The sequence below is a fragment of the Pan troglodytes genome, chromosome 19, assembly GCF_028858775.2.
Source record: "Pan troglodytes isolate AG18354 chromosome 19, NHGRI_mPanTro3-v2.0_pri, whole genome shotgun sequence".
Lineage (NCBI taxonomy): Eukaryota > Metazoa > Chordata > Mammalia > Primates > Hominidae > Pan > Pan troglodytes.
Window position 1 is genome coordinate 73,523,157 of NC_072417.2, and position 27,159 is coordinate 73,550,315.

Below are 27,159 nucleotides of genomic sequence, written 5' to 3' on the forward strand. Positions count from 1 at the left end.
TGGTTCTCTCAATCATCAAGCATATGCTAAATTTGTGCTTAAAACAGTCCAATGTGGTTTTAAAAAAAGGTTACTCTTCAGCAGCTTTCAATCTAGTTGGGAGAGTAAATTAATACACATAAAACATGTGTTATTTATGTACATATATATGTAAAAATACTCAAATACAAAGGATCCAAATGTAAGAATTCAAAGGAGATAAGTAAGTTCAGGAAAGCTCCAAAGAAGGTAAGATTTAGGCAAAGTCCAGAAGGATAGACAGAATTGAATGGAAATGAACCCTTCATAATCTAACTTCATCTTGCCTTTCCAACACATTGTACAATACAAAATTATTAGAATAGATAAAAGCAGTCTATGGCCATACCAACCTGAACATGCCAATCTCATCTGATTTCAGAATAAAAACAAATTAGAAAAAAAGCTGGGTGCAGTGGCTCACGCCTGTAATCCCAACACTTTGGGAGGTTGCGGTGGGTGGATCTCTTGAGCTCAGGAGTTCAAGACCAGCCAGGGCAACATAGCAAAACCCCGTCTCTACAAAAAGCACAAAAATTAGCAGGGCATAGTGGTGCACACCTGTAGTCCCAGCTGCTAGGGAAGCTGAAATAGGAGGATGGCTTGACCCTGGGGAGTTGAGGCTGCAGTGAGCAGTAAATGTGCCACTGCACTCCAGCCTGGGTGGCATAAAAAAGTCATTCCAGATAAGAGAAATCACAGAAATAGGAAATAAGAAGAGCATACTAATTAGCCCACTTAATGCTTATTGTAGAGAAGTGGTTAAATATTTTACATAGGAATACACATGTCAAATTATATAAATTACATGGGAGAAAAAAAGCTCCTAAAATTGCATGGAATTTTGACATGACTTTCCAATGTACCCTATTCATACCCATTACTCATTTGCTATTTGAGAGAAATGTCTCAGAACCAGTCAAACCAAGGCTCACCTTCAAAACCAGGTGGGCACCCAAATTATAATAAGAATTAGAAATTTGTGCTTGTCCTTGCATATAAGGCTGTGTTTCATTTTTCCTTCATATTTACTACTGATTGCTTCATGAATTCAGATAATTTCAGAGCCAGAAGGCATTATTTATAACCCAAATTTTAAATGTTTATATTCCTGAAACATTTGAATATTTGCATAAATGTCATGAGACAAAATTTACTCTGTAGAAAGCACAATTTACCAGATTACTGCTGCTAGTTGTATTCTGTCAGCTTTCTCCTTTAAGGAGAAAGCACAGCACTAGGTAGTCCCATTTATTACATCAACATTTTAATAAGGCCAGGCACTGTAGCCCACACCTGTAATCCCAGCACTTTGAGAGGTCAAGGCCAGAAGATTGCCTGAGTTCAGGAGTTCAAGACCAGCCTGGGAAACAACAGTGAGATTCCCGTCACTACAACAAAATAAAAAAATTAGCCAGGTGTGGTCCATACATCTGGAGTCCCAGATACTTGGGAGGCTGAGATGGAAGGATTGCATGAGTGCAGGAAGTAGAGGCTGCAGTGAGCCATGATCGCACAACTGCACTCCAGCTAGGGTGACAGAGGGAGACCCTGTCTCAAAAAAAAAAAAAAAAAAGAAAGGTTTTTATCTGTCCCTTGGACTATTTGCCTCCTACTCCTCCAATTCATTCTTTGTATTTCCAATAGAATAATCTTTGAAATGCACCTCTAGTCATTTTACTCAGGTGCTCTTCTTCAGTGGAAGGTACGTATGCCCTATGGTTTGAAGTCAGTCGTTTCAGCATGGCAAGCCCTAGTAGTTTCTATGATTTGGTCCCTGTCTGAACACTGTGTACCCTTGCAAATGTTGCTTTCTAGATCTTGAAATGTTCTGCTACTCCACAGGTTCCCCCTCTTATCTCTCCTATTACTTACGTAAACTGCACAAATCTTACTATATAGCTTGACTGAATTTTTAGGGATGCATCCAAGGAATTATCCTGCAAAATTAAGATACAGAACATTTCCAGCACCCCAGTAGGCTCTCTCCTGTTCTCTCCCAGTCAATACCGACCCTCAGAGGTCACCACTATTCTGTCACCATAAATTAGTTTTGCCTATTTTGGAACCTCATATACACAGTAATGCAATATTTACTTTTTTTGTGTGTATGTGTGCATGGTGAACTCATTTTTAAGACCAAATTTTACGCATCTTCTCTGTGAAGCAAAACCCTGACAAGATTTAGTGTCTTGAAATTAGGGCCAGTGTATGATTTCTATTTCCAGAGGCTGGCATAGTGAGATAAGCTCACCAACAAACTGCCATGTATCTTTCCCCTCGAACTACCTGCCTTGCCAGATCCTTATCTGTCAAAACTAAGCCCAGATGTCAAGTTCTCTCAGAGGCCTCCACCAGCCAGCACAGTGGCTCATGCCTATGATCCCAGTGCTTTGGGAGGCTGAGGCTTGAGGCCAGGAGTTTCAGACCAGCAACACAGTGAGGCTTCGTCTCTGCAAAATTTAAAAAAATTAGCCAGGTGTGGTGGTGCACACCTGTAGTCCCCACAATTCGGGAGACCTGAACCACCATGCCCAGCTAACAGTACCATTTTCATAACAAGCCCTGTATTCCCATCTGATTCTAAACTATGTGCATATACCATTGTAATAAAAACAAAAACAAAAGACTAAGAAAAGAGGGAGGGAAGCATTAGCCATGGAGTGTAAGAGAAAAAGAGTCTTAGACCAAGAAAAAAAAAGTTAATCATAAAATTTAATTTAAAATCACCTGGATTATTTAGAACCAAGAGAGAGCTCTGTGTGTTGAATTTTATATAACTCTGTATAACACTTTAAGCAAATAACTTTCTAACTCTAACTTCATATATGGCAGTAGGATAATACTTGTCATCATAAATGAAAAGTACATGAAGGTCATCATATAAAAATGATTATTTCAGGAATAAAATTATTAAATTTTATATATAACCAAAAGACATTCTCAAGTGTTCATAAGTACAATACTTACCCCATACTAATCTCTCAGGAATTTATTTATCAGCTTCAAGTATTTGAACTAAACAGACAAAACTACATACTATATTTAGGACTGTTTATTTTTAACTATCATTTAAAACTTTAAGCACAGGCCGGGCGTGGTGGTTCACTCCTGTAATCCCAGCACTTTGGGAGGCCGAGGCAGGTGGATCACGAGGTCAAGAAATGAAGACCATCCTGGCCAACATGCTGAAACCCCGTCTATATTAAAAATACAAAAATTAGCTGGGCGTGGTGGCTTGTGCCTGTAGTCCTAGCTACTCAGGAGGCTGAAGCAGGAGAATCGCCTGAACCCAGGAGGTAGAGGTTGCAGTGATCCCAAGGTCGCACTCCAGCCTGGGAAGAGACAGACATCGTCCCAAAAAAAAAAAAAAAAAATTTTAAGCACAAACTTTTTAAAAGCTGCTGAAAGGAAAAGAAATTTTGAGGTGGATACATATAGTATAACTCGATTCCTGTCTTTTATTTTTTACCCCCCGATCTGACAAACATGAAAGCTCTCCACAACTTCTCTCCATTATTTATACATTTATACATTCACCCAGACATCCAGTATTTACTGAGCACTTAAAATACATTAGGCACTGCACCTATCCTGACACTGGGGATTCAGCAACAGACCTGACAATAAACGTGATAATTACATATTATGATAAAGGCTGTACACAAACTGTTCAGAATATTGCACAATAGTGATAGACAAATACCACTTCATATGAGGTGATAAAGGAAGGCGTCCTTGAGGCCATCTGAGCTGTGGCCATCAGATATGAGAATGAGCCAGACATGTAAAAATTCATAAATAGTCTTTCCAGGATGAGAGAAAGTAGCAAATGCAAAGGCTGCAAGCCAGAATAGGTTCCAAGAACAAGAAGATGGCTAGTGTAGCTAGTGTACAGGAGGCAAGGGGTAAATTACTACAATTGAGGTTGGAGTTTTAAGCAGGAACCAAATTATTTACAGCCTTGTAGACCACTATAAAGACTGCATTTTTAAAAATTAATTATAGACTTTAAAGAAAGGAATAACAAGATCTGGTTTGGATTTTAAGAATACACTGACTGTGTGAAACTAGGAAACTACTGCACAGTGTCTTGGAGCAAAAGATGATGGCAGTGGGGACTAAAGTGGAGGCAATTAAGCAGAAGCTAACAGACTAAACTGAATACCAAACTAATAAAACTTGGTGACAGATTCTAACTGGAGATAAGGGGATATGGTCAGAAAGTGAGAGAAAGGGAGGAACTGAGGATATGTCTAGATTTTTCAGTTTAGTACTTGTGTTGCAATAGTGATGCCATTTGCTGTCATGGGAAAGACTAGTGGAGGCCTATCTTGTTAGAAAGATCCTTTCCATAATGTAATCTCTCCAGAGCCTTTCACGAGTCATCACCAAAAGGCAACCATAGCAAATGTTAAAAGACTTTTGCCACAGGGATAAGATGCTGGGGCAACCAAGCTTCTTTACAGAAATGAAAGACACTGGAGAACTTCCTCTGTAAAATCCCACTTTAGCATAGTTTTGCTTTTAATGCGGTCCAGTGTCTAGTACCCCAACAAACATGTTATAGGCAAGGTTTCAAAACATCAGTTTTCCTGAATCTTATTCACAAGATAGTGATGAGCGTGAATCTTATTCACAAGATAGTGATGAGCGCCGCCCTAGGCCAGGCACGGTGGCTCATGCTTGTAATCCCAGCACTTTGGGAGGCCGAGGCGGGCGGATCACCTGAGGTCGGGAGTTGGAGAACAGCCTGACCAATATGAAGAAACTCCGTCTCTACTAAAAATACAAAATTAGTCGGGCATGGTGGCACCGTGCCTGTAATCCCAGCTACTCGGAGGGCTGAGGCAGGAGAATTGCTTGAATTCGGGAGGCGGAGGTTGCAGTGAGCCGAGACTGTGCCATTGCACTCCAGCCTAGGCAACAAGAGCAAAACTCCGTCCAAAAAAAAAAAAAAAAAAATCCCTAAAATAAAGAGCCTGGCTGGGCGTGGTGGCTCATGCCTGTAATTCCAGCATTTTGGGAGGTGGAAGCGGGTGGATCATTTAAGGCCAGGAGTTCAACACCAGCCTGGACAACATGGCGAAACCCCATCTCTACTACAAAATACAAAAATTAGCCAGGTGTTGTCAGGCCTCTGAGCCCAAGCTAAGCCATCACATCCCCTGTGACCTGCACAATACATTCAGATGGCCTGAAGCAACTGAAGAATCACAAAAGTGAAAATGGCAGGTTCCTGCCTTAACCGATGACATTCCACCATTGTGATTTATTCCTGTCCCACCTTAACTGAGTGATTAACTTTGTGAAATTCCTTCTCCTGGCTCAGAAGCTCCCCCACTGAGCACCTCGTGACCCCCGCCCCTGCCTGCAAGAGAAAATCCCCTTTGACTGTAATTTTCCACTACCCACCCAAATCCTATAAAACAGCCCCATCCCTATCTCCCTTCGCTGACTTTCTTTTTGGACTCAGCCCGCCTGCACCCAGGTGATTAAAAACCTTCATTGCTCACACAAAGTCTGTTTGGTGGTCTCTTCACATGGACACGCATGACAGTGTGGTGGCACACGCCTGTAGTCCCAGCTACTTTGGAGTCTGAGGCAAGAGAATCGCTTGAACCAGGAGGCAGAGGTTGCAGTGAGCCAAGATTGCGCCACTACACTCCAACCTGGGTGACAGAGCAAGACTCTGTCTCAAAAATAAATAAATAGGCCAGAAGCAGTGGCTCACGCCTATAATCTCAGCACTTTGGGAGGCCAGCGTAGGTGGATAACTTGAGGTCAGGACTTCCAGACCAGCCTGGCCAACATAGTAAAACCCTGTCTCTACTAAAAATACAAAAATGAGCCGGGCGTGGTGGTGGGTGCCTGTAATCCCAGCTACTTGGAAGGCTGACGCATGAGAATAGCTTGAACCCGGGAGGCAGAGGTTGCAGTGAGCCAAGATCACGCCACTTGCACTCCAGCCTGAGCAATAGAGACTCTGTCTCAAAAAAAAAAAAAGAAAAAGATAATTAAAAAAAATTAAAAAGAGCCTTATGTTAATGAATACTAAGTCCCTAATAAAGAGGGGTGTTAAGGAAAGGTCTTGAATTCTGGTCATCTTTGAATAGATACATCTTAGGATAGATCTCTGACTATAAAAGAAAATTCTATTCTATTGCTGCATAACACACACACACACACACACAACACAAAAGAAACAAACGGAAAGAACAATAAAGGAAACACTTGAAAAGCTAGTTTTTACCAGGCTTTTGTGCCAATAATTAACTACATACCTCTAACTTCCAAGAGTTCTTTATTATTAAATGAGAGGACTTATTGGAATGCAGAAAGACATTAAACTGCTCAACTTAAACACAAATATGTCATGAGGCCCAAAAAGCAAAAGCAGAAGCATAAACAAGCTCTGAAAGGAGAAGCCATGCTTCCCGGATACAGTATAAAAAGAACTGTCAGTCCCACCTTAATCTTCTCAGTACACTATCCAACTACTCATTTTTAGTTCATAAACTAAAAAAAAAAAAAAAAATCCCTCCACCACTGCAGCTGTTTAACATTAAAGCTTCTAATTCAAACTCTCAGCATTACTCTGGTGCTGCAAAAACAGATTTTTCTCTAGTGACAACAAAAATAATAATCACTTCTCTAACTTTTCCAATGATCCAAGCATGTAATCCAGTGCCAAAAATCTTCCTTTTCTCGTCCTGAGAAAATATCTGGCTATGGGTTGGGCATCACAATCCCAACTCTAACTTCCTTACACATCTTTCTGGAAGGCAACCCTGAGTGCTGTCACTGTAAAGTCTCACTAAGCACAGAGAGAGACAATGAACAAGGAAAAACAAACAAGAGCTGTCCAGTTTGGTAAATGGGGAGCTCACTAACCAGCAAGTGATGTCCCCTCATTTTGCTCATCCCCCAAAATCCAGAGTTCATCAATATATGTATCTCCTCTTTGTCAGAGACACACCAAACTTACGAACTAAAGATTAGTGAGGTGAAAACAGTGAAATTAGTGAAACAGTAAGACTAGTGAAAACAGCACCTTTGTAATCACTCAGGTGACTACATATAAGCAGACTACTTAAAAACTGCCCCATTTTTCTCCTTTACAAATAGTAAGATCTGGGATACTTTTAAAAGGCTTAACCGAAACCAACAATTCCAAACTAATGCTAGAAAGTTCACTGGTGAATTTTAAAAATTCATAGGAAGGCAAATAAGTGCTTTAATAAGGGAGATAAATACGCATCCCAGAAGGTACTGACTGTGAAATTCAATTTCCGTGTATAGAATGATACATTATGCTAAACGAGCTAACATCACATCATAGGTAGTATAAATCTAACGAAATTTTAAGATTAATACTGAGAAATTGGTGAACAAAATCTTAGTTGGGAGTCAATGTTTTAAAGCATCTTAGATTTGGTGGATAAGCAAAATGAAAAGTACTGAATTATCAACTGTTACATGCTTAATTATTCCACTAGCAAACACAACTACCTATAAGTGACTAGGAAATTAAATCCTTTAACACTCAATTATTGAGCATATACTATAAAATGAGCACAGTGCTAGCAGCACTTCTAGGCCATCAGACACCCATACACACTCTGTATTTCCGTAGCACTTTCTCCTATAGCACTGCAGCACTTAATATACCATAAGCTAATCATTTATAAATGATATGCATATATACTACTTTTGAACATATTATGTGCATTATTAAACATACACAAGTTAGAACTATAAACAGAATTTCTAGTATTTTATTCGCATCCTCTATGAATAGGCTTACATTCTTTGATACAACAACTTACAATGAGATTACCTCCCAATAAACCCATCATAAGTTGAAAATATCATTAAGTCAAAAATGTATTTAATACACCAAATTTACTGAACATAACTTAGCCTACCTTAAACATGCTTAGAACACTTACATTAGCATACTGTTGGACAAAATAACACAGTAATGCGTTGAAAATCTCATGTAATTTATTAGTGTACTGAAATATTAATACTATGGTTATTAATACTAAATATTAATACTTTACTGAAATATGATTTCTACTGAACGCATATAGCTTCTGCACCATCGTAAAGTTAAATTGTAAGTCGGGGATTGTCTATATACACTTAGTGGAGATCACTGACCCAAGCTATATGATCCTAGAGAGAGGGGTCTTGGTTATCCATTTCCTTAGTGCCTAATTCATACCCAGCCTTCAGTAAAAATCTGCTGAATTAATGAGCAAAAGGACATTTTAAAATATGAATCCATAATATAACTTTTTGACACACTATAGTTCATCACTCAGCTACTAAGAGCAATATAAATGCCAGATTTTAAAGAAAGGGATTAGAAGAAATTCACCCACTGTATTTTATTACTACAATTTAAAAGTTAAGAATCATTTTAATTCAGCCGATTCTTACACACACACACACACACACACACACACACACACACACACACATCGCCTTATAATCCTGTTTCCAGAAAGATGAAAGGAAGGACAGAGGAGCAGATAAGACAGAAGAATTAAAAAACTGGTGAAGATTTTTAAGATGTCTTAGAGTTCTAAAAGGATCTAAAATGCAACTCATCTTTCACCGAACGGTTTTTGAATGCTGTGTTCCAAGCATTTAAAACATGTTTTTAAGAATACACAAGCCACAAACTTAGATGCAACAAGGAGGTGAAATAAAGAGATGAAGAATGTGCTGCTCAAATTTCCAGTATCCATGAAGTACAAGTGTACTTCCTTAGAAAACACACGCAATATAAACAAGAGTCAAGGCTTTCCTTGTGTTTTACTCAAAATATTTAAGAAAGATAGATTCAAGCCAAAAAATAAAAGCTACCAGTAATCTCCCTAACAGTGTTTAAATGTACACTTTTAGAAAACGTTAAGGTTTAGACAACTGACAAACAGTCTAGCTAAAATAGCGTGCAAAAACCAATCTTCCTAATTTCTAGGTGCTTCTAAAATGTAACTGAAGTCACTAGACTGCCCTTCCACTCAGGCCCAGTAAGTGTTATCTGTCATTAACATAACACTTCGTTTCCAAGGCCCCGCTTTGCAAGATAAACTGCCTGCAATTCCATGTTTGTATGTGGTAATATATGCCTATTTTTTAAATACTACCTAATCACATCTAGGCATTATCTAGCATTCAATAATTTTAAGTAAAGCCAAGGAGGCAAGTATTTCTGTAGTTTTGTCAAGCTTGTTTTGCACACACTGGACTAATGTGTGTTTGTCAAATCCTATCTACCCTTTCCCCCATTCATTTTATACAATATAAACAAGTAGATGAAACCAATGAATGCAGGTTTTACCAACTATTTATATTATTCAAGTGCCCAAAAGAGGTTCCAAGCCATTTTTAGCTCTATCAAAAGATTCTGGGGACAGCCGCAGTGGCTCACCTGTAATCCCAGCACTTTGGAAGGCCGAGGCTGGCGGATCACCTGTGGTTGAGAGTTTGAGACCATCCTGGCTAACATGATGAAACCCCATCTCTACTAAAAATACAAAAAATAAGCCAGGCGTGGTGGCATGCGCCTGTAGTCCCAGCTACTCGGGAGGCTGAGGCAGGAGAATGGCTTGAACCCGGGAGGCGGAGGTTGCAGTGAGCCAAGATCACGCCACTGCACTCCAGCCTGGGCGACAGAGCGAGACTCTGTCTCGAAAAAAAAAAAAGCTTCATAAACTTTTTTTGTAATCTTAAATTCTATATTAAAGTCTGACATTTACTAAATGGTACCATGCTTAAAGAAGGGGGCTTCTGGTTTACATTTAGAAATACAATTTTATCAACTTGCTGCTCTCTTTTGCTTTAATTTTCCTCTAAAGCAAACTGGTAAAACATAAATTCATGCCGGCCGGGCGCGGTGGCTCATGCCTGTAATCCCAGCACTTTGGGAGGCCGAGGCGGGCAGATCACAAGGTCAGGAGATCCAGACCATCCCGGCTAACACGGTGAAACCCCGTCTCTACTAAAAATACAAAAAAATTAGCCGGGCGTGGTGGCGGGCGCCTATAGTCCCAGCTGCTGGGGAGGCTGAGGCAGGAGAATGGCGTGAACCCGGGAGGCGGGGCTTGCAGTGAGCCGAGATCGCGCCACTGCACTCCAGCCTGGGCAATAGAGCAAGACTCGTCTCAAAAAAAAAAACATAAATTCATTCCAATAGTTACAAATAAGCTCTTAACAAAGATTTTGCTATCTCTTCAAATACATGTGTTTTAAAATTCAACAGGCAGACACTGTATAAGAAATTAAACAAAAACCTTCCAGTCAGATCAGTTTAAAATGCAATTAACTTCATTTGTATTTACAAACGTACCATCTTAGTTTGATAGGAGATTAAGCAGGCTAGAGCTGAATACAAGTTTAATTTTAGAATTTCTCAATGCCAGGTACATCACTAGTATTCACACCCTCAAACTTAAGAAACACTTCTGAACCTTGAAGCTGTAAATCAGTTTGACTAATGTCCTCTTTCATGCCATGTAAGCCATTGCCTAATTGAGGCCAGACCTGTCAGGCTCACCAGCATCCCGGAAATGACTAGCCTACTAGGGCTGGAAACACATCAAGAATTTGGAATATTTCTCATATTGGGGCAGACAAAAAAAGTTCAAATGAGATTGTCCATAAAAACAATTGTTATACTGTTCCACAAGGGAAAAAGAAAGAAAGACATAAAAGGCATATCTGTGTTATTCTGGTAAATCCACCACCACCAATACATCTCAATTCTGTATCTTACTGTCAGGTGATGGTCAACTGAACTTACCCACTTACCCCTCTTCTTCCTATATACGAACAAGAGTTCACTTCTCAAGCCTCATTTTGAATACCCGTCTTTTAATCTAATTACCATTTTATATCCTTAGCTACTAAAACCACCTGGAGCATGGCTGATTTCTTGACTTGGAAACCTGTTAACAATAATGCCTAGCTCCTAATCTTCTTAATGTTTTTTCACTTCTTACCAGGAATATCCATTAAATGTCTAAAAGAAATACAAGCATACACAGATCTACACACACTGAAATCCCAGTCATGAAAAATTAAGACATTCCGGCCATAAACTGTGCAACAAGACACTTCCAGTTAGTGTGTGCTTTAGTGATCATGGACAGCGGTATCAGAGTGAGTGGTAGGGGGTTGGGGCTGCCAACAATATACTGTGCCTCAGAGCCAATAAGCAGCAGGCCGGGACTGGCAGCCAGGCCAGTCTTTAAAGGGAGATTTAACACAATATCTGAATGCTGGACTTCCCAATGCCATTTCATGGAGAGGGATGGAGCGAGAACTGGGCATCAAGTGCAGTCAAAGGCTTTGGTCAACGTCGGAGGAGATGAAACCTAAGACAAGGTCTGGTGCCAACGCCAGCTGTCCAGTCTCATCTCACCTCAAACACAACTTCATTTCAGATCGTTCTTATCAAAGTCAGCCGCTCAAACGGTGAAGGGTGGCAGAAGCGGATGGCCACAGCCCTCAAGAGACAGGCATAGGCCCTGGGAAAAGGCAGGGACTCCCCAGATACGAAGGCGCTTCCAGTAGCAGAGAGGAGCGCTTTGCAGCCGCCTCCTCGTCCCCTTCCAGCTAAGGCTGTTAGGAACGAGGTTAGGATGTTATTGGAGGTTTTTATGAAGGAATGATAGGAGAAAATGGCAATGAAGGATGAGGGGGGCTGGATGGGCTGGAGCCGCCCAGGAAAACGGGGAGAGGACTTCCCTGGACACATCCAGGATCACAACGCCACCAGCGAGCACGGGCACTGCCCTGCCAGCGCCGATCCCCCTCTCTCAGGACAAGCCCCTTTCCAAACGGCTCTAATTCCCAAACGCTGCTTCCCACCCGACCTCTCTCCTCCACCACACTCCCCAAGGCCGGCCGCCTTTCCCTTCCGCCTCAGGCGCCCCACGCCCTCAATCTCCCCTCTCCCTCCCGGTTACCCACCCTCCAGGCTGCCCGTCGCGGGCCTCCCAGGCAGCTCGCCCAGACCCCTCCCCCCTCACCTCTCCTCAGCGCCTCCTCGTAGCTGAGGAATCCGATCCGTGACTCCTTGGCACCCATGCTCCCCTCATCCCCTCGGCGGGGGGTCGGAGCCTGATCTCGCCCCCACCCCCCTCCCGCCTTCTCCTCGGCGTCCCTGGGTGACGGTGACGGTGTCGGCGTCCCCCGCCCCCACCTCCCCCCACACTAACAAGTGCGGCTTCTGCCCCGGCGGCTCCTCCCGGTCGCCGCCACCGCCTCCATGCCGGATCACGTGACTCTTCCGCCCCGCCCCCTTCCCCTGCCTCCTACTCCGCCCTTCTCTCTCCTCCCTCTCCTTCCCTCCTCACGCCCTCTTCCCACCTCCGCCCCCTCCCGCCAGCTCCGCCGAGGGTCACGGGACCCGAGGCCAGACACTGTTCCCGGTAACGGCCGCCCAGGGCCGCACGCTCCGCCCCTCCCCAAGCTAACCGCGCGCAGGAGCGGCGGGGAGGGGGACGCATCTCCGCACGTAACGCATCGTCCCATCTTCCCGCCAATCGCAGCCGCGCGCCCCGCCCGGGCGCCTCCGCTGGCGACGGGGGGTGGTGACTTCCGGGGCGCTTGAGGACGACCCCCCCCCCGCCCCCGCGCACACATGTTCTGGCGTTCGGCGGGTGGGGTCCGAGCAGCTGACGGTTAGTGTGGCAGTTGCCGGGACCTAACATGGAAGACCGCAGAATCTTAGGGAATGGCGTTCTGAGGGATGCGGCATATGGCTCAGAAGAGAAAGGAGTGGGTAGGCAGGGAGCTCCCAACCTTAGGGACGTCTTTGACTGGGAGGGCGTTGTGAAAGGAAAGGAGAATCTCAAGGCTTTCCTGTGACAAAAGAATGCTCACACCTAGCGGGAGATCCCTGAGGAAAGTGGACCTTGTTAACGAAGTGGATCTGCCTTTTCGGGTCATCTCGCCTGCCCGGCCCACCTTCTCCTCCTGACCATGCCTCTTGTACACATTCTCTGGAAAGCGCTGTGCAAAAGGCTTATCCTCTCTCCCAGAGTTTCTCCCCGAGAAACATGAGGGCTACAAGGCTTAGCGTGGAGTCGTTTTAATCTGTGGTAAAATATACGTAACAAAATGTACCATTTTCACAATTTCTAAGTGAGTTCAGTGGCGTTAAGAACATTGATATTGTTTTGCATCCATTGCCACGTCCCATTTCCCACCGTTTTTCATCTTGCAAAAGGGAAACTGTGCCTATTAAACGGTAACTCCCCAATCCCCCTCCCACTGGTCCGTGGCAACCCCTGTCCTACTATCAATTTCACTACTCTTAAGTATTTCCTCTGAGTGGAACTCTGCAGACTTTCTCTTTTGTGACTGGCTTATTTCACTTGGCATCGTGCCTTCCAGGTTCATGGTGTGGCAGCATGTGACTGACTCTCCCACTCCACCTCTCCATTTCCCAAAGAATGAAAAGCAGGGATGTGAACAGCTATTTGTGCCCCCGTGTTTATAGCAGCATTATTCATGAGAGCCAAAAGGTGAACACAACCTATAGGAAACCATAAATGGAGAAACCAAATGGGGTGTATATGTACAGTGGAATTATTATTTAGTTCCTTGATTTTCAACTCTATTTAGTTTGCGTCTTCAACCTAAAAGTCACGGAATAAAGCTTCTGGAAAAGGAAGCAATATTGAAAAAGTAACCATTTGGATTAGATTGGACCCAAGGTGCCGGTTAGGTAATTTAGGGCCAGGGAAAGGTTATTAGTTCCTAAAACCAACAGATTCTAATATACCCTGCTAGAGAAAGAAGGTAATATTCTGTGTTTTTCTTTTTTCTTTTTTCTTTTTTTTTTTTTTTTTTGAGACGGAGTTTCACCCCTGTTGCCGAGGCTGGAGTGCAATGGCGCGATCTCGACTCACCGCAACCTCCGCCTCTCTGGTTCAAGCGACTCTCCTGCCTCAGCCTCCCGAGTAGTTGGGATTACAGGCATGCGCCACCATGCCTGGCTAATTTTGTATTTTCAGTAGAGACAGGGTTTCTCCATGTTGGTCAGGCTGTTCTCGAACTCGCAACCTCAGATGATCCGCCCGCCTCAGCCTCCCAGAGTGCTGGGATTACAGGCGTGAGCCACCGCGCCCCACCAATATTTCGTGTTTTTCTACTCACCTTTCCTGGCAAACCAGATCAGCAGCGTGGCATTAGTCACAGCGCTGCCCTTTCCAGTTCACTGTGAGGTGGTTAATTTTAAGACCTCAGATTAGCTGCATTACTGAAAGGCCATGAATCAGGGGGTTGGGAATACATTTCAAAGCCTTTAATTTCCAGGTCATTAGTTCGGTATAGAGAGACATCAGGCAAAACACCTCAGTCATCTTCAGCCTGCAGAGTGCGAGTTCCGAGTTAGATTATCGTAATTAATGGGAAGTGAATCTTAGGAAAGGGCCCAGCTGTAAGGGAAAAAAACCCTCAAGAGTTCAATTGCAACATATACTACTATTATTACTGTCCTAAACAGTCAGTACCTACAGATGGCCTTGCTATACAAGGGATAGGCTTGGGTATTTATCTACCCACTTGATTTGCAGTGGAGTTGGGAGCAAATTAATGTATCTCTTTGTGGCACTTGCCCCACTTGAAAGACAGGACTAGAGTTGCAGCTTAGCTGCTTTCATGAGATGGTAAATGATTTACAAAATACTCAGGAATTAATAGAATATGACCGCATGTGTCGTTTTCCGATGGGGTGCATTCTAAGAGATACATTGTTGTGCAAATATCATAGATTACTTACACAAACCTAAATGGTATATCCTGCAGCACACCTAGGCCATTGCTCCTAGGCTACAAACCTGTATAGCGTGTTACTGTACTGAATACTGTAGGTAATTTTTTATTTATTTATTTATTTTTTTTTTTTTTGAGACGGAGTCTTGCTCTGTCGCCCAGGCTGGAATGCAGTGGCGCAATCTCGGTTCACTGCAGCCTCTGCCTCCCAGGTTCCAGTGATTCTCCTGCCTCAGCCTCCTGGGTAGCTGGGATTATAGGCGCACACCATCCCGCCCGGCTAATTTTTGTATTTTTAGTAGAGATGGGGTTTCACCATGTTGGCCAGGCTGGTCTCGAACTCCTGACCTCAGGTGATCCACCAACCTCGGCCTCCCAAAGTACTGGGATTAGAGGCACGAGCCACCACGCCTGGGCTACAGTAGGTAATTTTAACAATGGTATTTGTGTATCTAAACATAGAAAAGGTACAGTTTAAAAAGCAGTGTAATCTTACATGACCACCATCATATATGTGGTTCTCCTTTGACTGAAACACGACTGTAGCTCATGACTGTATGAACTTATTGTAAAGTAAGATTTACAGCAGTACTAACATGAACTTTTAAGATTTCCTCTTTAAGTTTCAGGCCTGGCATCCCCTAAGTTCATAAAAATTTCCACTCCATGGATTAAGCACTTCTAAAAATTGTGAGTTGAGATAGCAGATTAAGAAATACTATTTCTCCTTTGTCTGAGTTAAATTAAGCATATTATTGTAGCCAGTGAAGCAGATAGTTGTGTCTGATGGGAATTTTAAGTGTTAAACCCAGATTAAAACCTGCATTTTGGTTTGTATTACGCAGTAGCAGGGAGTCATATGTTAAACATCCCTCTAAAACTTAAAATTGATGCAGTACTTAAGTCTAATAACGTAGAAAGTCTGAAGTCTGCTTGTCATGCTGAAAGGAATTCTATTAATCGTTTAGTTTGTTCAGTTTCATTATATTTAACTTAATCCATTGAAGTGTTGGCCAACCACCTCACTTTTAAGTTCTCAGTTGTACTTAGGAAACCATTGCTTTAACTACAATTACATGCCTGCAAAAGGGTTATCCATATAAAGATTTAAAGCACAGGAGATTGGCATGTAATTTCTACTTCCAGTTGGGCAACAGAAATGACAAGTGTTTTCCCCAGTTTGTACTCACAGAGAAATGACATAAGAATAGGACAGTCATTTTAGTACTTGCCAAAGAATCTTAGGTAAGCTAGAGAGAGGGAGGTCAATACAATAGAAGTGGAAAAGCACCTAATTTATGTATAACTTCATTGCTACAACGTGACACCAACACATTAAGAGAATTGATTTTTCAGTATTATGGACTTGTTACCTTACAGTAAAACAATATGAGGATGTGGTCACGTGTATTGTATTTTTATGTACACTAAAGCACTTGAAGCTTTTTTTTTTTTTTTTTTTTTTTTGAGACAGGGTCTTGCTTTGTCACCCAAGCTGGAGTGCAGTGGCACAATCAGAGCTGACTGCAGTCTTTACCTGCCGGACTCAAGCAATCCTCCCACCTCAGCCTCCCAAGTAGCTGGGACTACAGGCATGCGCCACCACACCTGACTAATTTTTTATTTTCTGTAGAGACAGAGTTTCTGTAGAGAGCCCAGGCTGGTCTCGAATTCCTGGGCTCAAGTAATCCGCCTGCCTTAGTCTCCCAAAGTGCTGGGATTATAGGTGTGAGCCACCACGCCCGTCCCGAAGCTATTTTTGTACAAGTAATACATGCTCATTTTCCATCAGTACACAAGTATATAATGTAAAAGATCACTTCCAAAATATTGAAAGAATGACTAAAAATACGTCATTCTCTAATCTGCAGTTAAAGAAATTTCTCCTCTCTGTTTATCATTCTTTTAAAAATGCTGGCTGGTCACAGTAGCTCATACCCGAACTGTAATTCCAGTGCTTTGGGAGGTCAAGACAAGAGGATTGTTGAGGCCAGGAGTTTGAGATAAAAAGTGCCTAAAATTGGCAACATTTCAACAGGAGCCATCTCCTAAGAGTTTAAGACACACAGGATTCCTAAATTAAAACTATGACTAGGAAAGAAAACATTAAGATAACGACCTTTAACTTAGACCTACCTTGGAGGTTCTCTTTTTGTTTTACTACAATCTATGTTTGGCAAACAAACTACTCACTGATTGTGTGAATTAAAGTTTACCCTATGTTATACTCCTGTCTCGCCCTTCTCTACTCCAACTGCAATGAAGTTATATTCGTATCTCCTTCAAATTAATAGTTTACAAAGGTTAGGAGAAGGGTCTTATGGACAGTACCACCAGTGGCTGCTTTTTCTTCCTAAGCTCCTGAAAAAATCAAGTAGCATCCTTTTAGTTCTCCTTGATCTCTTTACTTCTTCCCATGTGGCAGCTGGACTGTACATTTAGGCCAGTCTCTTTCAGCAAAATACAAACTACAAGCTTGAGAATAAGTACATCAGTTGAATTCTAATCAGCAGTTAAAATGCATAGAATAATATGGACTCCAACTTTGAACATATAGGATATACCTTACTTCAGTTTCTAGATAATAATAACTTTGTCAAGTCACCTAAAGTCCAGCTTATCACCTTAATATGCTTTCTTAGATATTTGAGAAATACCAGCTCCAGCTGTGTACCTTTGGCTTTGATTTCTTCATCTTGTGGATGAGAGATTTAAACTCAATCAGGCTTTTTCCAGTTGTTGTTGTTGTTTAAGAGACAGCGTCTCTCTCTAACACTCAGGCTGGAGTGCAGTGATGTGATCATAACTCACTGTAACCTCAAACCCTGGGCTCAAGAAATACTCCTGCCTGAGCCTCCAGAGTAGCTGGAACTACAGGTGCACACCACCACACCTGGCTAATTTTTTAATTTTTTGTAGAGATGGGGTGTTGTTTTGTTGCCCAGGCTGGTCTCAAACTCCTGGACTCAAGTGATCCTCCCGCCTAGGCCTCCCAAAGTGCTGGGATGAGACACCATGCATAGTCACCCCACTACCTATTAGTACAGTGCTTCCATTCTGTTTCGCACCTTTTGCTGAAATACTGGTCTGCTGTTTTTCCAATTGTCCTCCATTTTGGACCCCAGGCCTCCTTTTGATCAATAACTATTATCCTGATACTCAAAAAAATTCTGAGACAGAGATGGGCCTGCCTACCTATAGGTATTTAATAGTAATTGTGGTATAATTTGAAAACTCTTTTAAGAGTTTTACAGTGGGAGTGAGGATGGGGTTAATCATTAGAGTCTTAAAAGGACCTAGGAAATGTACCATGTGATTTATGATTCTAGGTTAAGATAAAACTTTTTCGTATGGTGGTACTAACCCAACAATTAACATCTTTAAAAATCCCAATATTTTCTTCCAAATGGATTTGAAAGCTATAAAATAGCATTTAGTTAAAATTGTTTTGGCAGGCCAGGCAGGGTGCTTCATGCCTGTAATCCAAGCACTTTGGGAGGCCAAGGCAGTAGGATTGCTTGGGCCAAGGAGTTTGAGACCAGCTTGGGCAACATACGGAGACTCTGTCTCTACAAAAATAAAAATTAAATTACTAGCCATCTCAAAAAATCTTAAAAATTAGCTGGGCACAGTGGTGTACCTCTGTAGTCTCAGCTACTCAGAAACCTGAGGTGGGAGGATCACTTGGGCCTGAAAGGTAGAGCTACAGTTACCCATGACTGCGTCACTGCACTCAAGCCTGGGCAACAGAGTGAGACCTTGCCTCAAAAAAAGAAAAAAGGAAAAAAAAGGTGTTTTGGCAACCCTGTTTAGTCACTGGTGTTCTGGTCGGAGGGAAGCAAAGAGAATCAAATCTGGGTTTCTTAGAAAGAGGAAGGAAATTCATGTAAGAAAGAGGAAGTTGGCAAGCCCCTCACTCATGCCTATTTAACATCTTCCCACTACCCTAACAATTGAGTATAAATGTTGCAAATAGTTCATTTTAATATTCATAAAGCACTTTTTGTGTGCTAAATCCTGAGGAATACAAAGATGATTTTTTTTTAAGTTGCTTAGCTAGGTACAGTGGCTGGCTCAGAAATTAAACTCCTGTATGTAATCCTAGCACTTTGGGAGGCTGAGGCAAGAGGATTGATTGAGGTCAGGAGTTCAAGAACAGCCTGGGCAACATTGCAAGACCCTGTCTCTACAAAAAAAAAATTTAATTAGCTGGGTGTAGTGGTGTGTGCCTTCGGTCCCAGCTACTTGGGAGGCTAAACTGGGGAGAGTGCTTGAATCCAGGAATTTGAGGCTGCAGTGAGCTATGATCATGCCAGTGCACTCCAGCCTGGGTGACAGAGTGGGACTCTGTCTTTAAAAAATAAAATAATAAAAAGAAAAATCTCTAGAAAGTCCTACAATACAGGATGTTATGGGAACCTAGAGTAGGGAGAGGTATTAGTCCAGATTGAAGGAGTGGGAAGAGGGCAGGAAGCCTGGGGAATGTGAATCTTGAAAGATAAATAAGAAAGCAGACATTCATTTACTCTTAACAAATCCACTGTGCCTACTCTGTGGCAAGCATTGTTCTAGGTGCTGAAGATACAGAATTGAGCAAAGTAAAAGCTCCTGCTCTCATGGAATTTATATTCTAGTAGGAAAAGAGACAAAATAAGTATAATAGTACATCAGTTGTTCTACAGAAAAAAAATGCAGAGGAAGGAGGCAAGAAGTGCTGAGATGAAGATTATAATTTAAAACTAGAATGGGGCTGGGCATGGTGGCTCATACTTGTAATGCCAACACTTTGGGAGGCCAAGGTGGGAGAATTTCTTGAGTCCAGGAGTTTGAGACCAGCCTGGGAAACATAGCAAGAGCCTGTCTCTACAAAAAAATTTAAAAAAAAAAAATTTAGCTGGGTGTGGTGGCATGTGCCTGTAGTCCCAGATGTTTGGGAGGCTGAGATGGGAGGATTGCCTGAGCCCAGGAGGTGGAGGCTCCAGTAGGCCATGATCACACCACTGCACTCCAGCCTGGATGACAGAGCAAGACCCTGTCAAAAAAATAAATAAATAAGTAAAAGTAAAATATAAAAATAAAAATAGAATGGTCAGAGAGAAGCAAAAAGGGTGATATTTAAGCCAAAATTGGAAGGAGATAATGAAGCAGACTTTGTGGATATCCAAGGGAAGATTGTCCAAGGAATGAGGCAAGAGCACATCTGCCAGCTCTAAGGGCCAGCAAGGAAGCAACTGTGCCTGCAACAGTGAGAGAAGGGGATGGGATCAAATCCTCTTTACAGACTTTGGCTCTTGCTTGTAAAATCAGAAGCTGTCACAGGTTTTGGAATGGAGAAGAGATCTGTCACCTTTTTTTTTTTTGAGATGGAGTCTTGCTCTGTTGTTGAGCCTGGAGTGTAGTAGTGTGATCTCGGCTCACTGCAACGTCCACCTCCCAGGTTCAAGCAATTTTCCCACCTCAGCCTCCTGAGTACCTGGGATTATAGGCATGCGCCACCATGCCCGGCTAATTTTTGTATTTTTAGTAGAAACGGGGTTTCACCACGTTGGCCAGGCTGGTCTTGAACTCCTGACCTCAGGTGATCCACCTGCCTCAGCCTCCAGAAGTTCTGGGATTACAGGCGTGAGCCACCACGCCCAGCCTGTCATCCATTTAAAAAAGATATCTCTGACTGCTGTGTTGAAAGTGGACTGGAGTGAGAGGAGAAGGGACAAAAGGGCAAACACAGGGAGACCAGTTAGGGGGCGACTGCATTAATCCAGGCGTGAGGGTTAGGCGGTGAGAGGTTAGATCCCAGATATTATTTTGAAAGAACAGCCAACAGGATTAGATTGGGATGGATGACAGAATATTTAAAGATGACTCCAAACTTAGTGACCTAAGTAGTTCAGAATTGCTACTCACTGAGATGAGGAATACAACAGGAGAAGGAGATTTGTGGGTCAAGATCAGAAGCAGAGCTTTGGACATGTTACATTTGAGATGTCTATTAGACATCCAAGTGGATAGGTTAAATAGAGAGTTAGATATTTAACTCTGAAGTTAGAAAAGGTACAGGCTGGAGACATAGGTTGAGGAGTCATTAGAGATTGATGGTATTGAAAGCTGTAAGACTCAAGATGGGTGCAGTGGCTCATGCCTGTAATCCCAGCTATTTGGGATGCTGAGTCGGGGGGATCACTTGTGGCCAGGGGTTTGAGACCAGCCTAGGCAACATTGGTAGACCTAGTCTCTACAAGAAATAAGAGTTTAAAGATTAGCTTGATATGGTGCCACCTGTGATCCCAGCTCTTTGGGATGCTGAGGCGGGAGGATTGCTTGAGCCCAGGAGTTCGAGACCAGCCTGGCCAACATAGCAAAACCCCATCTCTACAAAAAGATTTTAAAAAGCCGGCATGGTGGCATGTGCCTATAGTCCCAGCTACTTAGGAGGCTGTGGTGAGAGGATGGCTTGAACCGGGGAGGTGGAGGTTGCAGTGAGCTGAGATCGTGCCACTGCACTCCAACCTGGGTGACAGAAACAGAGCCAGACGCTGTCTAAAAAAAAAAAAGACCGGGCGCGATGGCTCACACCTATAATCCCAGCACTTTGGGGGGCCAAGGTGGGCGTGGTGGTGGGCGCCTGTAGTCCCAGCTACTCAGGAGGCTGAGGCAGGAGAATAGCGTGAACCAGGGAGGCGGAGCTTGCAGTGAGCCGAGATCGCGCCACTGCACTCCAGCCTGGGCGACAGAGTGAGACTCCATCTCAATTAAAAAGAGAAAGAAAGAAAGAATTATAAGCAGTTGACGAATGCTTTCAGGTAGATAGATCTTAGGAGCTTTATTGGTTTTTGTCAGGTTTCTGTTTTACTGTAATTTGGGGGCTATCAATGTGCAATACTTGACAGGAAGTTCTGGGCACCCTCAAAATTTGTTCTAAAAGAATGTGTTTGGTTAAAGTATGATAATCAAGGGTTAAAAGTAGACTCTGGGGGCTGGGTGCAGTGGCTCACACCTGTAGTTATCCCAGCACTTTGGGAGGCTGAGGCAGGTGGATCACTTGAGGTCAGGAGTTTGAGACCAGCCTGGCCAACATGGTGAAACCCCATCTCTATAAAAAAAAGAAAAAAAAAAAAGAAAGAAAGTAGATCTCTGCCTATGCATGAACTTCAGCCTGGTTGTCACTCAGAGATTACTGGGGCCCAAACTTTTGTGCACATTAGTAGATAATATTAACAAACAAATCAATTCATGCAAAAATCTAAGGGAGCAGCCAGTAGATACAAAGTTGTTCCCAGAAAACCCATGGAGAAAGGGTTCAAATTTCCCCCACTGAGACAAACTCTCCCCTAACTCTTATAGTAGCTCACACTGTGTGCTAGCCTCATGGGCAACCTTTCTGGAAAAGGGTGCTAACTTATCCCAGATCTTCTAGTTTTTGTCTGAGTGAAATGAAAACAAAGGTGGGCAAAGTGAAATTCTAGTTAATAGGTCACTGTGTGCATGTATTAGCTGCACCCAATTTTGCATTGTACAAGCACTAATATAAGGATCTTTCATTCTAGTGGTTGTCCCTTCAAAAGAGAAAGCCTGGTAGGGGAACAGTATTTTCTCCATCCTCAATATTCCATCCCTCATTTATCTTTTTTTTTTTTTTTTTTTTTTTTTTTTTTAAATACAGAGTCTCACTCTGTTGCCCAGGCTGGAGTGCAGTGGTGCAATCATGGCTCATTGCAGCCTCGACCTCCCAGGCTCAAGTGATTCTCCCACCTCAGCCTCCCGAGTAGCTGGGACCACAGGCACACACCACCACACCTGGCTAATTTGTTTATTTTTCGTAGAGACAGGGCTTCACCACGTTGCCCAGACTGGTCTTGAACTTGGTTCAAGTGATCCTACCTCTTTGGCCTCCCAAAGTGCTGGGATTACAGGCATAAGCCACTGTGCCTGGTCCTTATTGATCAGTTATTCTTCTGAAATGCTAAATTAGTAATCAGAATCACGTTCCAGCACGGTATGCATTACTTTGCTTACATGAGTATACCTGTGCTACTGTGATTCTGGGTTGTCATTGCTTCATAAGAAATTATTCCAAACACTGAGTAGCATAAAACAATGACAACATTTATTTTGCTTATGAAACTGCAATGAGCAAAGCTCAATGGGGAGAGCTAATCTGTACTCCATTTAGTGTCAGCTGCAGTGGCCTGAAAGCTAGGGACTGGAATCCTCTGAAGGCTTTCTCACTCATGTCTGCCAGTTGATGCTGGTTGTCAGCTAAGGCCTTAGCTGGAGTTGTCATAAAAACAGCTAAGCCCACTGTGCTTCCTCTTTCCTGACAACATTGTGGTTAGGTTCCAAAGGTGAGCATCCTGAAAAGAGGAGGGGAGAGAAGGGGGCTGGTGTAGTGGGTGGGTAAGCTGTATCTCTGTTTTTTTTTTTTGAGACGGAGTCTCGCTCTGTTGCCAGGCTGGAGTGCAGTGGCACGATCTCGGCTCACTGCAACCTCCACCTCCCGGGTTTAAACGATTCTCCTGCCTCAGCCTCCTGAGTAGCTGGGACTACAGGCGCACGCCACCACACCCAGCTAATTTTTGTATTTTTAGTAGAGACAGGGACAGGGTTTCACCATGTTGGCCAGAGTGGTCTTGATCTCTTGACCTCGTGATCTGCCGGCCTCGGCCTCCCAAAGTGCTGGGATTACAGGCATGAGCCACGGCGCCCAGCCAAGCTGTATCTTATGACCTAGCCTCAGATGTAACGCAGTGTCACTTCTGCTGCATTTTAGTCATTGAAGTAGCCACAAAGTTCTGCCCAGGTTTAAGGGGAGGTGAAATAATATCCAGAAATGTTGTCATGCCACAGTCTGCCCTCGGGTTACAATTCAGATTCCTCCCACTTGTAAGATGCATACACCGTTTCTTCTAAAACTGCCTTGAGGTCTAGGATCTCATCATCTAGATCAGGTCCAGGGGGACTAACGCTCCTCAGGTGTGGTTCCTCAAATACAATGCCTTTTGACTTGAACACCTGCTCTTAGTATACAATGAGTTTATTTAAGGAAAGGGGGTCGTGATGTATTGAACTTACTTTTAAATGCTTCAGGGACAAACTATATATTTTTTCACACATATATATTTGAAGACTATATACATACAGAAACATGGGCCGGGAGCAATGGCTCCCACCTGTAATCCCAGCACTTTGGGAGGCCAAGGCGGGAGTATTGATTGAGCCCAGGAGTTCAAGACCAGTCTGGGTAACATAGTGAGACTCTATGTCTACAAAAAATTAAAAAATTAGCCAGGCAGTTTGGCACATGCCTGTGGGTCCCAGCTACTTGGGCAGCTGAAGTAAGAGGATTGCTTGAGCTTGGGAGTCAAGGCCGCAGTGAGCCGCGATCACACCACTGCACTCCAGCCTGGGTGACAGGGCGAGACCCTGCCTCAAAAAAAAAAAAAAAGAAAAAGAAAAAAAGAAAGAAAAAGAAATATGCGCACACACACATATTTCTGGGGATTACTTCCCATCCCTTGAGCTTGGGCAGAACTGTATGACTGCTTAAATGATGGAATGTAGCAGAAGTGATACTGTTACATTTGAGGCTAGGATTTAGAGAGAGAGGTGGGGGAGAGGGAGAGAGAATGCAAATAATAAAGCAAATTGAGCAGATGTTAATAGGTGAATCTGAATAAAGGGTATATGCAAGTGTTCTTTGTGCTATTCTTGTTTTTGCAACTTTTCTGTAAGCTTGAAATTATTTCCAAATAAAAAGTTTTTTTTTAATGTGATGCACATGGAAGAGGTCCTGAGCTTTAAATATTTTGATATTTTTAATTCCAGGGCAAATCCCGACTTGATTTTTATGCCAACCCTTTAGTTCCTCCTTTGCCCAGATTTCTACAAGAAGACAATCTCGTTTCCTAAAAGAACTAGTTCTAGGAGAAACCGTCTTTGAGAGAGGAGATTTGGCATAACGAGACTCAACTTTTCAATTATCTTTGTATGACCTACTACACTAAAGGCATCTTGAAGCTATGTATGGTTTATAGGGAAATTGTAGAAGAGTGCACCTCAGCCTCCTTGGAACAAAAGAGACTGGGATTAGCTGCCTTGAAGAACCATCATTGTGTTCCCAGAGTTCAAATTCTAAAAATAGTGGCTGCTGAGAAACAACCTTCTCATCTTTCCTGTATGAAAAGGACACTTAAATAGAAGGCTGGTCTTTTTACTTAACAGTGTCACAATCTCCAAACAACCAAGGAGTAATCACTACTAAATGTCCCATTTTAGAAGCTGTTTGGGTGGGTGCGATGACTCCACGCCTGTAATCCCAGCACTTTGGGAGGCCGAGGCAGGCGGATCTCTTGAGGTGAGGAATTGGAGACCAGTCTGGCCAACTTGGTGAAACCCTCGTCTCTACTAAAAATACAAAAATTAGCCGGTATGGTGCTGCACAGCTACTCGGGAGGCTGAAGCACAAGAATTGCCTGAACCAGGGAGGTAGAGGTTGCAGTGACCCACGATCATGCCACTGCACTCCAGGCTAGGCGACAGAGCAAAACTGTTTCAAAAATAAAAAGAACAAAAAATAGAAGCTGTTAGTTTTTTGTTTTTGTTTTTGTTTTTGAGACAGAGTCTCGCTCTGTCACCCAGGCTGGAGTGCAGTGGCTCAATCTCGGCTCACCACAACTTCCACCTCCTGGGTTCAAGCAACTCTCCTGTCTCAGCCTCCCAAGTAGCTGGGATTACAGGCACATACCTCCAAGCCCACCTAATTTTTTTGTATTTTAGTAGAGATGGGGTTTCACCGTGTTGCCCAGGCTGGTCTCGAACTCCTGAACTCAGACAGTCCACCGGCCTCGACCTCCAAAAGTGCTAGGATTACAGGCATGAGCCACTGCGCCTGGCTGAAGCTGTTAGTATTTTTAAAATCATGCGGTTGAATTGCTTGAGCCCAAGAATTCGAGACCAGCATGGGCAACATATCAAAACCCCATCTCTACAAAAATACAAAAATTAGCCAGGCCTAGTGGCATGTTGCCTATAGTCCCAGCTGCTCAAGAGGCTAAGGTGGGAGGATCACCTGAGCCCGGGGAGGTGTAGGCTGCAGTGAATCATGATCACACCACTGCATTCCTGCCTGGGCAACAGAGTGAGATCCTGTCTCAAAACATAAAATAAAATTAAATAAATAAATAAAAGGCACCTCAGGGCCATTTAATAAATTCATCCATAACCATTGTGCATAAAATTTTATTCTTTCAAAGGTTATTATTTGGCTGGGTGCAGAAGCTCACTCCTGTAATCCAGCACTTTGGGAGGCCAGTGTGGGAGGATTGCTTGAGCCCCGGAGTTGAGACCAGCCTGGGAAACATAGTTAGACACCACCTCTCCAAAATGTCTTTTTTAAATTTAGCTAGGTGTACTGGTGCACACTTGTATTCTCAGCTACTTGGGAGGCTGAGTTGGGAGGATCACTTGAGCCCAGGAGGTCAAGGCTGCAGAGAGCCGTGATCATACACTGTACCCCCACCTGGGTGACAGTGCAAGACCTTGTCTCAAAAACAAACAAACAAAAAAGCTTATTATTCTGAAAAAAAAAATTTTTTTTTGGAGACAGTCTTGTTCTTGTCATCCAGGGACCATCTCAGCTCACTGCAACCTCCGCCTCCTGGGTTCAAGCGATTCTCCTGCCTCAGCCTCCCAAATAGCTGGGACTACAGGCCCATGCCACCATGCCCAGCTAATTGTTGTATGTTTAGTAGAGAAAGGGTTTTGCCATGTTGCTCAAGCTGGTCTCAAACTCCTGGCCTCAAGTGATCCACCCTCCTCAGCCTCCTAAAGTGCTGGGATCACAGGCGTGTGCCACTGCACCTGGCCCATTATTCCGAAATTCTACGTTGAAGTTCTTCTATTGCTTTTTTTTCTCTTTTTTGAGACAGAGACTTGCTCTGTCACCCAGGCTGGAGTGCAATGGCATGACCTCGGCTCACTGTAATCTCCACCTCCCAGGTTCAAGCGATTCTCCTGCCTCAGCCTCCTGAGTAGCTGTGATTACAGGCACGCACCACCACGCCCAGCTAATTTTTGTATTTTTAGTAGAGACAGGGTTTCACCATGTTGATCAAGCTGGTCTTAAACTCCTGACCTCGTGATCCACCTGCCTCAGCCTCCCAAAGTACTGGGATTACAGACATGAGCCACTGCGCCTGGCCTTTCTTTCTTTCTTTCTTTCTTTTTTCAAACTCCATTTTGTAAGGTTGATCAGTTGCTCAAAGACTGACATGCTAATCAAATTTCAGTGAAACAGAGGACTTTTGTTTCTGATCATGATGGAGTTAAAAGGGACCAGATTAACCC

At 43.2% G+C, this 27,159-nt stretch overlaps 2 protein-coding genes across 16 annotated transcripts in view; one reads left to right on the plus strand and one right to left on the minus strand.

The window, feature by feature from the left end:
• USP32 (ubiquitin specific peptidase 32) overlaps positions 1 to 12,617 on the minus strand; it is a 214,314-nt gene extending 201,697 nt beyond the window's left edge. For 7 of the 15 annotated variants that reach the window (XM_063799092.1, XM_063799089.1, XM_063799086.1 and 4 more), the window contains exon 1: positions 12,066 to 12,332. Coding sequence is in view for 10 of the 15 variants with exons in the window: in XM_063799089.1 (XP_063655159.1) it covers positions 12,066 to 12,123 (58 nt within the window). In the remaining 5 variants the exon portion in view is untranslated. Of the gene's footprint in view, positions 1 to 12,065; positions 12,367 to 12,405 lie in introns of those variants that run through there. The other 8 variants (XM_063799084.1, XM_063799082.1, XM_063799080.1 and 5 more) reach the window with 4 other exon arrangements.
• A 90-nt stretch (positions 12,618 to 12,707) lies between these two features.
• Positions 12,708 to 27,159, plus strand: part of CHCT1 (CHD1 helical C-terminal domain containing 1) — a 38,905-nt gene continuing 24,453 nt past the window's right edge. Inside the window, exon 1 of the mRNA XM_054670537.2 lies at positions 12,708 to 12,820. Within this exon, the coding sequence (XP_054526512.1) occupies positions 12,788 to 12,820 (33 nt within the window). The 5' untranslated portion in view covers positions 12,708 to 12,787. The remainder of the gene's footprint in view (positions 12,821 to 27,159) is intronic.